The sequence below is a fragment of the Rhinatrema bivittatum genome, chromosome 4 (assembly GCF_901001135.1).
Source record: "Rhinatrema bivittatum chromosome 4, aRhiBiv1.1, whole genome shotgun sequence".
In the NCBI taxonomy this organism is placed as follows: domain Eukaryota; kingdom Metazoa; phylum Chordata; class Amphibia; order Gymnophiona; family Rhinatrematidae; genus Rhinatrema; species Rhinatrema bivittatum.
In genome coordinates, this window is record NC_042618.1 from 252,526,544 (window position 1) to 252,540,111 (window position 13,568).

Here is a 13,568-nt window from a genome sequence, read left to right on the forward strand (position 1 = left end):
ACTACTGACAAACAGAATAACTTCTATTAATTGATGTCATATACATTTAAAATTTCCCAAGCACCAATAAAATATTTCAAAGCAGCACATATATCAAATAATACCCAATAAGTAAAACTAATAAAGATTTTTTTAAAAAGCCACTGCTGTCCATATCTGGGAACTCTTGATTTCCAGTCACCCTGAGATTGTCGAGGATTAGGGGGCTAGAGGGATACACAAACTTTATCCTCTCTCTCTTTCACACACACTCATGTTCATTCTCTCGTACATACACTGTCACATACCATACATACATGCTGTCATACACACAGCACACTCATAGACAGGCTGTAAGACCCCCCCCCCCCCCTCACACACACACACAAAAGCTCTTACTCCCCCAGGTTCCCTCATACACAGGCTCTCACCCACACAGACCTCCGGGCAGACATCCATTCATTCTCATAGACAGACCTCCAGGAAGTCACCCATTCAATCTATCACACCTCCACACAGACAGGCCCTAAGGCAGGCATTCATTCATTCTCATACACATAACACAGATAGAGCCCCAGGCAGGCAACCATTCTCTCTCACACACAGACCCCCAGACAGGCATGCATTCTCTCTCTCTCTGACAGAATTCATGCATTCATCTCTCACACTGACAGAATCCCAAAGAGGCACTTATTCTCTCTCACCCACAGACACAGACCCCCAGGCAGGCATCAATTCATTCACACAGACAGATAGAACTCCAAGCAGGTACCAATTCATTCACACAGACAGACAGACCCTCAGGCAGGCACCAATTCATTCACACATATACACAAGAGGATCATTGATCGCTCCTTCTGCTTCCTCTGTGCATGCCCCGCCATATTAAAAAATCGCGGGGCTAGCACTTCATGCTGATCTCCTGCATCGCAAGATCAGCATAAAGAACATGTTACGCTCGCAAATTCTTATACTGCGGGCCTGTACCGTTTTTCGGCCACAGGTGGGTTCAGGTCCACTGGTGGCAGCATGCACCTTCCCCCATGTTATGGAACGTCCTGGGTCACTGCTGCTGACGGTCCCCTGGAAGCTTGTTCGTGGCACCCTCCATGCTCTAGGCCACAGTGGGCTACCTTCTCTTCTGCTGCTGGGCGGGATGGGATCCCCTGGTGGCCGTGGGCCTCCTCTTCTGCCGCCGGGCGAGATTGGTTCCACCGGCGGCTGCGGGCCTCCTCTTCTTCTACCGCTGGGCGGGATGGGCTTCCCCAGCGGCTGCAGGCCTCCTCTTGTTCCTGGATGGGATCCCCCGTGTGCCCCCCTGCAGCCTGGCGCCTTGGCACCCCTGCCTCCACCCCCCTGCTGCAGATGATGCTGATTCTGAATTTGATTACATGGAGTTCTAAAATCGCTGGGCTAAATAGGGTTGAAACATCCAACCCCAGTCTTCCATGTGGGAGGGGCTGACGGGGGACGGAAGGCGCATGATACTAAAGTTCTGTACAGGGACCTAGTGACATCTAATGCCCAATCCGTAGGTGTGCCACATTCTTAATTAGACAATACAACTTAAAGTTCGGAGCTGGAATCTCACAAATTTGGCATCTCCTGGATCAAAATTTAAAAAAAAAAAAATGACACCGGTGCATGTTTTCCCACTTAAAATTTCTTTAACTTCTATTCTGTGCGAAAAGGACACCGCTCCCCCTTTTCCTCTACCCAAAAATCAGATTATACCATTGTGGGCAGGATGTGTGATCAGGACGTGAAGGAGGCGGTGTGAGATCGTGACCGGTGCACCCTGCCTCCCTCGTCCATGGCCACGCAATAACGCAACTGCGCGACCACGAAGGTGCTCTCGCGCCCGCCTACAGCTGTACAGCAGTGCTGAAAATCCAGTGGAAGCTTCGCGCTCTGCACGCGGCGCCTAACGTCCGTTATAGCGCGCGAGGGTAACGGGCGGGGGTGCTCTGGAACTGTGCGTGCGCGGGCAGGCGGCGTGGGAATGGGCTGCAGGCGCCCCAGGCCATCTCTTTGCCCGGCCGAAGGATGCGCCTGGCTGCCTTCGGCTTCTCCCTGTTTCCGCTGCTGGTGGCCAGCAGCCTGCTGAGCCTGGCGCGGGTGGTGAAGCCCCCGCCGCTGGTGATCACGTGCTCGGACCCGCTGGGGCGGGTGTACACGCGGCAGGACAGCGGCGCCTGGTCGTCCTGCCTGTGGGGCGACGCCGTCGAGCTCTGGTACAACCCGTCGCCCCTCCTGACGCCGCAGGAGGGCGCCGCCGAGCCGCCCATCTGCGTCTGGTCGCAGAACCGGGCTTGGCTCCGCAACACGTCGCTCTGGGCCGGCAACCAGCTGATCGCGCCGCCCAAAGGCCGCACCCTGGTCACCGTGCAGTGCTTCTCCCGCAGTTGCCCCATCCCGGCGTGTCTGCACCAGGCTTTCACGGTGCTGGTGGCCGAGCAGGACGTGCGGCTCTTCGTCCTTGCGCCGCAGCCGCCGCTCTTCGAGTTCCAGGTGGTGCAGTTCGGCTGGTGCGCCCACATGAAGAGCTCGGGATGGCGGTACCACTTCTCCCGCGAGCCGGGCACGCCGGTCATCGTCATCCCCAGCAACTACCACGCGGAGATCGAGGAGCCCGCCTACCCGACGGTGGGCCTCCGGGCCGCCTGCGCCTCGTACTACAACTACAAGGTCAACGTGACGTACACGAAGGCCGGCGCCTACATCGCTTCCCTCACCATCGACCGGGGGCCCTTGGTGCAGCTCAGCGTCTCCCTCGAGGTGGAGCCGGCGCTCCTGTACGTCTTTAGTGCCAGCTCCCATCGCCTGAGCCTGGCCCAAGCCCTTAACCTGTCCTGGAGTGTCCTGCGCCTGACCGGCAGGACCGTGGCCTACCAGCTCGTGGATACAAATAACTTGGCCCGGTGGACCGTAGCGGTCAATAAGTATGCAGTCAGGGCTGATCTCTGCATCCCCGTTATAAAAGCAGAGGGGAATATGGTTGCCAAGATACATTTCTTAGTCGATATAAGAGATTTTGGAAACTTGGTGGGAGATTTGTCGTTTTCTCGTGGAGTTTTTGGCCTTTCTCTGGAAAGGAAGTTACAGAACATCACACTGAATCTGAAAACAGCCCAAAGTAGCACTTACTATTTCAGCCGTAGCAACGGACTCTATTACTCCACAAATGAGAAAAAAGGCTCCAGTGTACATTATATATTTTATCAACAGCAAAGTCTTACCTATTTGTTTCAGATAGATTTTGAGACTACCGATTTTTACAGTTTTAATGTGCACCTATACTTGAATCGTAGGGGAGCTCTCTACAGATCACTAACAGCTATGGACATCGAAGTTCATTTTTATAATAGTGGACCTTCCGTTGTGTTTACCGATATATATATGGTATGGTTTGTTCCATTACAGCACCCCATGTTATATTGTGAGTGGACTTTCATTCTGGAGATCTATGGTGCAAAGAAATCATATCTTTTTGAAAACAGAACTTATACCTATGGTGATCGGGTTCACAATGCAGCAGTCTTCATTCCTGGAGTTGTGTTATCCTTTGATCCTAAACTTTATGTGGGATTTGTTTCCCGGGTTAACTTTACTAAAAGTGGACTTAAACCAGTTGTTTTAAAAGTACGTGTTAGCACTTATGCTTTTAAGACTATAGAAACCTCAGTATATTCTTTTAAAATACCTTGTGAAATAAAACATCTAAGTATAAAAAAACCTAATCTTCCTATGCCCCTTATAACAACTAAGAAAGGGTTGCATCTAAATGTGTATGCATCTGTGACCCTTAATTGCTCAACTGCGCAAAGTGTTACATTACAGTGGAAAATATTTAATATTTCTGACAAGTTAGCTACTCCAGACTGGAATACACCTATGAATGTACCAGAAATCTCAACAGCAAAGGAATGTACTATGCATATTCCAAAGTTTGTTTTAGATTATGGATTCTATATGTTCAATGTCTCAGTTGGTATTGTAACATTTGATGATGAAGAAAGTTTTCTTTACAGCTCGGATTCAGTCATTGTGGAAGTTCAGGAGAGTGACCTTGAAGCAGTCATTTTAGGTGGATCTTTCAGGACAGTAGGTTTCAATGACATGTGGAATCTCAGTGGAGAATTTTCTGCTGATCCAGATTCACCTAATCCATCAGATGGACTGTCATATACTTGGTACTGTACAAATAATATGTCAGCCTATATAAATATGACACTATTTGTAAATGAAACCTGTCACCCAGATCAGGTTGATTTGAAATGGTTAAATTTTGATGGCCCAGTTCAAACAGTCATGCCAGAAACACTTCAGGGTAACAGAATTTATTATTTTCGCCTGGTTGTAGAGAAGGGAATCAAAATGGCTTACGCTGACCAAACTGTAAGTGTGATACCTGGATCTCCACCTACAATAAGTGTTATGTGCATCGAGAACTGTCGTCGCATTTTGATTCCAACAGAACGATTTACTCTATCTGGCAAATGCTTAGATTGCAGTAAAACCAGCAGACCTGAATATGAATGGTCACTATTTCTTCAAAATGATATTGAGCAGGAAGTGGAAGTAGACATTGACTGGGCATCCCAAACATCAACTGGAAGATCCATTGCATATATGTCTATTCATGCATTAACTTTCATACACATTGCAGAAAGATCATACACTCTTGTACTGAAAGTTACAACTTGGACTGGTGCTCCATCAATATTTAGGTATTCATTTTATGTAAATTCTCCTCCAAGGGGTGGTGCATGCAATATCAGTCCCTCTTATGGTATTGCATTAATAACCCCATTTGTAGTGAGTTGTAATGGATTTATTGATAGAAACACACCTCTCTTATATAAAGTTCTTGCAGGTGCAGATCCGTTAAGTACCATAAGTTCTTTGCAGGAGACTGCATTAGGTATAATAGTATATTTTGGATATCTGCCTAAAACATATCCCATTCTTCTCCCTACAGGAGAAGCACTTAAAGATTATAAACTGAATGTCTATGTTCAAGTATATGATTCGCTTGAGTCTTTTACTCAAATAATTCTGAGTGTAATAGTGAAAGATTCACTAAGCCATAAACCTCAGGATGTTGTATTTAATGAATTGAGTGCCTTAGCCAATGAGTCTAATATCCCAATGAAAACGTATCTTGAAACAGGAGATTTTTTAAAACTAGGACAAACGATCTATATGATCGCTTCAGTTTTAAATAATAATATTTCTGACGTACTTGAATATCCCCTTCGTGTGAGCAGAACTAATTTTCGAGAAAGTCTTCTCAATATGTCCATGAGCCTAAGTTCCAACAACATTATGGGAATTAATCAAATTGTCACGTGCATTTCTAAAATCACAGAAGATGTCAAAGAAATAAACACACAGGCTCTAAAATTAGCAGTAAAAAAAATAAAAGAAGCAAGTATTGCTTTAAATTCATATCGAAAAGAAGTGATAGGTTCAGAAGAAACAGAACGGTTGAGTACTGCTGTACTAACGGCCCTCTCTAATATCATGAATGCTTCTCTTTCAAATATCAACAAGTTGGCCAGTGCAGAGGCATCCGAAATTGTTGATGTGCTTAAACAAACCTTGTCAGTAATGGAAACAGTAGCTGAAATGGTCTCCTATGGGAAAGTTCCTGGAGAAAATGAGACAGCAATGAAAACTAGGAGCTGGAGCACAGGTTTGATGAAAGATGAAAAGTGGGACGTGGCTAAAGCCTTCTTAGCAAAGCATGACTGTAATAATTGTTTTTACCCAACACTGCCAAATACTGATCTCTTACCAGTGGACGCTGAGGTATTCACTGTTGTTTATGAGTTTAAGGAGAACCCTTTACCTTGGTTGCAAAAAGGTGAAGATATTGCAACAGAAGTTGTTGGATTCCAAATGGCTGCCACGAAGGAAGATGGAAACTTAACAGATCTTATTCCGGATATATCAGAAATGGTTATTATCAGAAAGAATGTAACTCCAATTTTTCAAATTACTATGGGACCTGACAAAAAACATACTAGAATTGCAAAAGGAGAATTGGGTTTGCAAGTGGATATGCAGAAATCAGCAGAATGGTTTATACAGTTCTTTACTAAATTAAAAATTGCTTTCAATGTGTTCGTGTACAGAGGTTTTAATATAACCAACAAGCGGCCACTAGTTTATTATCGCATCCCTAGCAACAAAACACATACACAGAGTATTATTAATTCAAGTTGGGATCCCTACATTATTAATTTACCATTAAAGTCATTGTTACAGGAAGGTTCTATATGGAATATTACAGTTGCTTTGGAAGCCAACTATTCTATAGGAAGAGCCACCAATAAATTAATAAGATTTTCAATTTTTAATGCTGCTTGCATAGATTTTGACGGACTGTCAGAGAAATGGAATGAAGGTAGCTGCCATGTTGGCCCTCATACAGACAGAATAAAAATTCATTGCATCTGTAAAAAACAGCAAGCATTAACCAAAAAAACAATCAGTAATGTACTTTTTCAACTGAGAAATGAGAAATTTGTTGCTGCAAAGGTTTTTGTAATTCCTAATCCAATAGATTTTAGGAAAGCCCAACTGTCTGCATTACAGAATAATGTAGTAACTCTTGCAACTGTTCTTACAATTTTTGCAGTATATATTTCATTGGCAATATGGGCAAGGAATAAAGACAAGCTTGACAGATTCAGCAAGGATCAAGTTATAATATTACCAGACAATGATCCTTATGATAAAGTGTGCTACTTAGTAACATTTTACACAGGAAGCCGGTTTGGAGCAGGAACATCTGCAGATGTTTTTGTAAAATTGATTGGTACAGCTGGTGAAAGTCAAGTACATCTGATAAAGTGCCCAGACCATCAAGCCTTCCTTCGTGGAGCAATAGATACTTTTTTGTTAACTACAAGAAATCAATTAGGGGATCTTTATTTACTCAGAATCTGGCATAATAACAGAGGAGAGTCTCCTGGTTGGTTCCTAAGTAGAGTCAAAGTAGAACATTTATATTCCAAAAAAACATGGTACTTCATGTGCAGAAAGTGGCTTGCGATTGATGAGGATGATGGCTTAATAAATAGAACATTTTCTGTTACAAATTCAGATGTACCTTTGCTGAAAACTGATTTTTTCCAAATAAATACCGCCAACAACTTGGAAGATGGTCATTTGTGGTTTTCAGTTTTTGCTCCTGTTGTAGCGGGGTCATTTAATAGACTTCAACGATTGTCATGTTGTTTAGCAATGCTTATGAGCAGTCTACTTACAAACATTGTATTGTTTAATGTTGATATAGAAGATGATGAAGAGATTGAAGCGTGGAGGTATGTGAGGTCAGTAATGAGAGGAATAGAGGGGGCTTTAGTTACAGTCCCTGTGCAATTGCTAGTATGTTCTTTGTTCAAATATTCACAGAAAGAGCCAACACTTTCTGAAAACATTCCATATCGTACACAGTCGGACTCCAAAATAAAAGAGGAAAGCAACTTGCCCTTGTGGATGACATATGTAGAACCCAGAGACTGGAAGGAGCGTTTGCAAAAATTGTATGTCAAGGAAACTGTAGGAAGCAGTCCTCAAGAAATCATTTTAGTAACTTCAGATTCACAACCATTTTCAGCTTACATTCCCATTGTTTCTAAACTTTATAGTCCGCTCAGAAAAAAACCCAATAACTGTATTGTTTCAGAGAATGACGCTGACATGATAGTCACAGCTGATGACCAAGAAACAAGTACTCCCAGTGCTGTATCTGAACAAGAACAACCCAAACAAACTTCTTCAGTTACAGATTTTGGGCCTGAAGAGGGTACGCTTGCTAAACGAAAGGAGCCAGAAGAGAGTACATCTGCTAAAAAACAAAAGAACCTACTTTCTTTTATGATCTTCCGTAGAAAAAAAGAGACTATTTTTTATTGGTGGTATATTTATGTAGCTTGGATTTCAGTTGGAATAATATCAGGAGTTTCAGCATTTTTTATTATTTTATATGGCTTATCTTACGGATATCAGACTTCAATGGAGTGGCTCTTGGCATCTGCTACCTCATTTTTTCAGAGTGTTTTGGTTATTCAGATAGTCAAAATTACTGCAGTGTCAGCACTTATGTCATTTTTTGTGAAATATTGTAAAAATGTTCCTTGGAAAAGCAGATATAATTTTCTTGAAATTAAGTTGAGTGAGGTCATTAGTGATGCAGATGAAAAGAGAGAGTTGCATTATGAGCTTGTCAGGCTCAGAAATAGCAAACAGTATCAGCCATTAAAATATGATGAAATTACAATTATTAAGAAAAGAAATGAAATTAACGGCAAAGCTTTGGTTTTTCTTAAACAAATTATCAGTCATTTTCTTTTTTTAATGCTTGTGTTAAATCTTATCTACTCTACTGATAACAGCAGTGTCTTTCACTACAATAAGGCTATTCACTCACAGTTCTTTTCAAACATAGCAAATATTGAAAAACTAGATCATATTTATCTGTGGATAAGTGATGTGTTTTTGCCTTTGATTCACAATAGAAACCAGCCCACTTTTCTTTCTGATGGCTGGTCAAAAATTATTGGTTTGCCGAGGATTAGACAAGTGAGATCCAGACATCTTAAGAAAGCTTGCTTTAGTCATAGTAGTTATGCATATAAATTAATCATTGGTAAAAGCCACTGTCTTCATAAATACGGCGTTGATCCTGAAGATAGAAGTAACTATACTGCTTTTTGGAAACCAGCCAATGCAACTCTAGCTAATAACAAACAAAATGAAGGATTTACTTATGAGCGCAAAAGAGCTCCATGGATCTACTATTCTTTTGGAGAATTATACATTTATAGTTCAGGCGGATATACTGTCTATTTTTTTCCTGATGAAAAATTAGCAAAATCAGTAGAAAGGTTGCATGAACTTCAGATAAGCCACTGGCTTAATGAAGAGACATGGGCAGTAATAATAGAATTAACCACATTTAATGCAGATGTCCATTTATTTTGTACCATTTCACTTGTATTTGAAGTAACTAATTTGGGACTGATAAGTAAACGTTTATCAGTACATTCTTTCACACTTTCTATTTTGGAACATCAAGATTTATTTCACATTTTTATTTACTTTTCATTTGTGGCTTTTCTCATAATATATACTATTGATGAGATTTACATTATACGTGAACAAAAGATAAATTATGTTAAAAAAGTCTCCAATTTAATTAACTTTGGACTAAAGGTATCATTTTGTGTAGCAGTTTTTCTTCAAATTGTCAAATTTAAATTGGCTTTTGATTTACTTAATTTTTACTCAAGCCATCCCAGAAAGTTCACTCCTTTTCAAATTGTTTCTCATGTGGATGAGATATTAAAGATAACAATTGGATTTTTGGCTTTCTTTGCTATTTCAAAGACTCTCAGATATGCTCGATTTTTTTATGATGTACGATTGGCACAGAAATCAGTCTTGGCAGCTCTTCCTGGCATTTTCTCTATGGCATTAGTGGTGACAGTATACTTTATTGCATATATGTCATTTGGCTATTTGGTATTTGGACAACATGAGTGGAGTCACAATAATTTAATTCACTCAGCACAGACTGTATTATCCTATTGTGTTTCTGCTTTCAGTGACACTATATTTTCACATAACAAAGTTCTTGGCGGTTTGTATCTTTCTTCTTTTATGTTGGTGATGATCTGTGTTGTGATAAATTTGTTTCAAGCTGTAATTATTTCAGCTTATGATGAAATGAAACAACCTGTGTATGAAGAACCATCGGATGAAGCTGAGGTGGTTGGTTTTTTAGTTAATAAGCTGAGAAGGTTTTGGTTTGTTTTAACAAAAAGGATACCATCAAAAAGTGAACAAGAGATGTTAAAAAGCATTCTGTATGGACAACCTGGGAGAGAAGAGCAGCAAGCTTTAGGACTCAAGACTAAAGTTGTAAATGGAAAGAAAATGGTTTATCTTCATATCTGAGTGATAGTGTTGACATTCATATATATATATGTGTGTGTGTGTGTGTGTGTCTAATATATATATATATATATATATATATAATATAATCAGTCAACACTTTGCAAGACAATTGATGTACTCTTATTCTTTCAGTGTTGCAGCCCAAAATAACCAGAAGAGTATGCTGCTCTTTTTTAAAGATAATTCATTCTAAGGAAATTAGCCTGTTAAGAATTGTATGGTTACTAGGCAGTTATTGCCCACTATTGAAACCAGTCAGGAACAGGAATCCTAATATTTTCTATGTCATGCTGACGGGGGTCGGGGAACACCCCCTCAGGAGCAAGGCTGGACTGGGGTTTATTTTCTGCCTAGCCAGCCCCTGCCTCCTCACGTTGAGCCCTTAGGTTCTGGGGGCCAGTAGGGTTTGGCTTTGGCAGCAGAACATCATGGTAAGGCAGGCTGGATAAGGCGGGGAAGAAAGAGGCAGGAACTGAGGTCAGCAACAGGCTGGAAGTTGTGGTTGGAAGCTGAGGACTGGATACTGGGCACAGGCTAGGACGGGATACAGACACGAGCTGGGCTGGATACTGAACAGGGACTGAGGCTGGATTCAGACACAACTGGGCAGGATACTGAACAGGAACTAGGACTGGATACAGCTACATACTGGGCAGGATGCTGAACAAAGATTGGGCTGGATAGAGATACAGGCTGGGGACTGGAACTAGATACAAACTGGGGCAAGACAAGGCAATGGCAAGGCCTACTAGGAACTGGACTGAGCAAGGCAGAACAAGACCAGAAAAGGACTAGACAAAGACAACAACGAACACTGAGACCAGAAGGCCCGAACGTTGCTAGGCATAAGGCCGCAAGTCAAAGACAAGGTGAGAGGAGGCCCAGAGGCTATAAGGGAAGGAAAGGCCACAGAGCGAGGTATAGGGTAGGAGCAGGCCCAGAGGTCTCAAGGCAAGGAAAGTCCTGTGTAGGCCACAAGGCTAGGAACAAAGTAAGCATGAGCCAAGGGTGATTCCATGAAGAGTCCTCGATGGACTGGACAGGCTGGCTTAAGTAGTGCAGGAACTGCTAAATCAGTTGGTCAAGTGGTTCAGGTAACTGGGAACAGAGCTCGCTAGTGGCATCTGCTGGTGGATCAGCATCATTGCAGGAAGAAGCAGAACATGGTGAGCCTCAGCTGCATGGCAGGCGAAACCATGACAGTTCTGTCAGACTTAAAGGGCTAAATACAGATCTCTGAAATAAAGGTAAACAGGATCAAGAAAGATATAGTAGCAGATTACCAAAACAGTATAGATAGCTAACAATTCCACTACTAGGAAGCACTGATACATCAGATGGTTTTTATTTATTTTATTTATTTAACACTTTTTTATACCGACCTTCATAGTAATAACCATATTGGATCGGTTTACATAGAACAAGGGAATAACTGAAGCAATAAATAAAATAGTAATTAACAAGAGAGGTGAATAAGGCAAAGTTACATTTAACAAGGAGTAAAAAACTTGGGAAGCTTAAAGCTGGAAGAAAGAAAGGCAGGAGGAATTATAACATCAGGTTAGTTCGAGATGTGTGAACATCTTTTAAAATGTTTGCTGAATAGTTTGACAAACGTGGCAAAGTTTTGGAAGTTTGTCAAATCAGCTTGACAAGCCCTTCTAAAAGAAAAATCCAAAGCAAGTCCAAATTTTCACTTTGGATTTTAGAAAAACCAAAGTGAATGTTGGTGGATGCACTTCAGACCTTTTGAAGACCTAAAGCAGATTTTTTTTTTTAAAGCAGTTTAAAGGTTTAAATAAATGAAATCAAATTTGGATAGATTTCCCTAGATGATTTGAGGATACAAAAGTTTGCCTTAAACTAGATTGAGATCCTCTTGGAAGATTCAGCATTGAATTGTTTACATATCTCTAATCAAGGTATTAATGCTGAACAGAATGTTATCAAGTAGACAGGACTCCTGACTGTGCAAACTTTGTCTTACAGGGCTGGGGCCTTTTTTTCTTTCTCAGATGCTGCAGTCTGTTGTGCGTAAAATTTTGCTGACTAGAAATATAGGAGACATCTGGTCTGGCCTTCCTGCCTCTGAAAGTGGATTTGGGATGAGTTTCTGTGTGAAGAGAGAAAGGAGAGATAATAAAATAGGGGTAGATGTGTGTAAGTGTGTCTATATATAAATGGAGATTGGAGTGTTTCTGCAGAATGGAAAATCGTGAATAAAGGTTTATGAAAATCTGTGTCCTGGCAGTCTTAGAATCAAACAAAAGAGGTAATAACACAGTGAAAGCTGATTTCCAGAATCTAAATTTCTGGATGTGAGAGTAAAGCTATGCAAATAAATTTTCCAATATAAATGTGTAACCTATTTGTATTGTCTGTTATCTCAAATGTAACATTTTAGTCTAAAGAACTGCCCATTAGACCAAGCGTCCCCAAACTAGTAGAGATGTGCAGAAGAAAAAATTTTGTTTCGGTCCATTTTTTCGTTTCGTTAGGAGCCCATTTCGTTTCACTAGTTTCATAGCAAAAAAACCCTCTTCGTTTATTAGTTTCATTTGTTTTTCGTTTGCCATTAAAGTCAATGGGGGAAGTATTTGCAGCCTATTTTGGGCTGCAGAATTGGGGTTTTCTTATCAATTCGGATGAAACTTCTGGGGAGCAATCATCAGAAAGGGAAAAGAGCTCCAAGGTACTTACACTGTGGCAAAGTGGCACCAAAGTGACATGAATAGCCTAAGGCACCGTAAAGGGGCAAAGGGGTACCAGGAGTGGCAAGAGTGCTTTAACAGAGGTGCAAAGCATCAGCAAGAGTGTCAAAAACACACCACTGCTTCAAAAGAGAGCACCGATAACAGTTGCATGAACCCTAGAAGGCAGCACAAGAGGCAAATTGGCAAGACAAGTGGCATCAACATCCTTCAGCACAATGAAGGGAGAACATAGCAAGCAGAAAGGGTGTCAGAAAAAAACCACAAGGCACCGATAAAGGGACAAAGCAGCAGAAAGACTAGCATCAACACACTGAGGAATCATGATAGTGGCAAGAACACCACAAGGAGTAGAGTCATCTGGTGTATGGCAGCAAGGCAGAGTGGCAGAAAGTTGATAGGGGCAAGACAGGCTGGCAGAGTGGAGGTAGTCAGGTTGCTGTGGTGTTGATAGGTGCAAGAAAGGCTGGCAGAGTGGAGGTAGTCTAGTCCCAATGGTGTTGATAAGAGCAAGAAAGGCAGAAACAGTGGAGGTAGTCTAGTCCCTGTGGTTTTGATAGGGGCAAGACAGGATGGCAGAGTGGAGGTAGTCTGGCCCCTGTGGTTTTGATAGGGGCAAGACAGGCTGGCAGAGTGGAGGTAGTCAGGTCGCTCTGGTGTTGATAGGTGCAAGAAAGGCTGGCAGAGAGGAGGTAGGTCCCTTTGGTTTTGATAGGGGCAAGACAGGCTGGCAGAGTGGAGGTAGGTTGCTGTGGTGTTGATAGCTGCAAGACAGGATGGCAGAGTGGAGGTAGTCAGGTTGCTGTGGTGTTGATAGTGATGTAAGGGACGGACATACAGGCACAGCGGTTGAGTTCAGGCCCTTGTAGCAAGATAAGGACTGGACAGACAGGCACAGCGGTTGAG

At 42.1% G+C, this 13,568-nt stretch overlaps 1 protein-coding gene across 1 annotated transcript; it reads left to right on the forward strand.

Annotated features, from left to right (window-relative positions):
- Nucleotides 1-1,981: 1,981 nt before the first annotated feature.
- PKDREJ (polycystin family receptor for egg jelly) lies at nt 1,982-9,972 on the forward strand. Its single transcript, XM_029600041.1, has one exon. It carries the CDS (start codon nt 2,026-2,028, stop codon nt 9,949-9,951), a length of 7,926 nt encoding a protein of 2,641 aa, XP_029455901.1. The 5' UTR covers nt 1,982-2,025; the 3' UTR covers nt 9,952-9,972.
- The last annotated feature ends 3,596 nt before the right edge of the window (nt 9,973-13,568 follow it).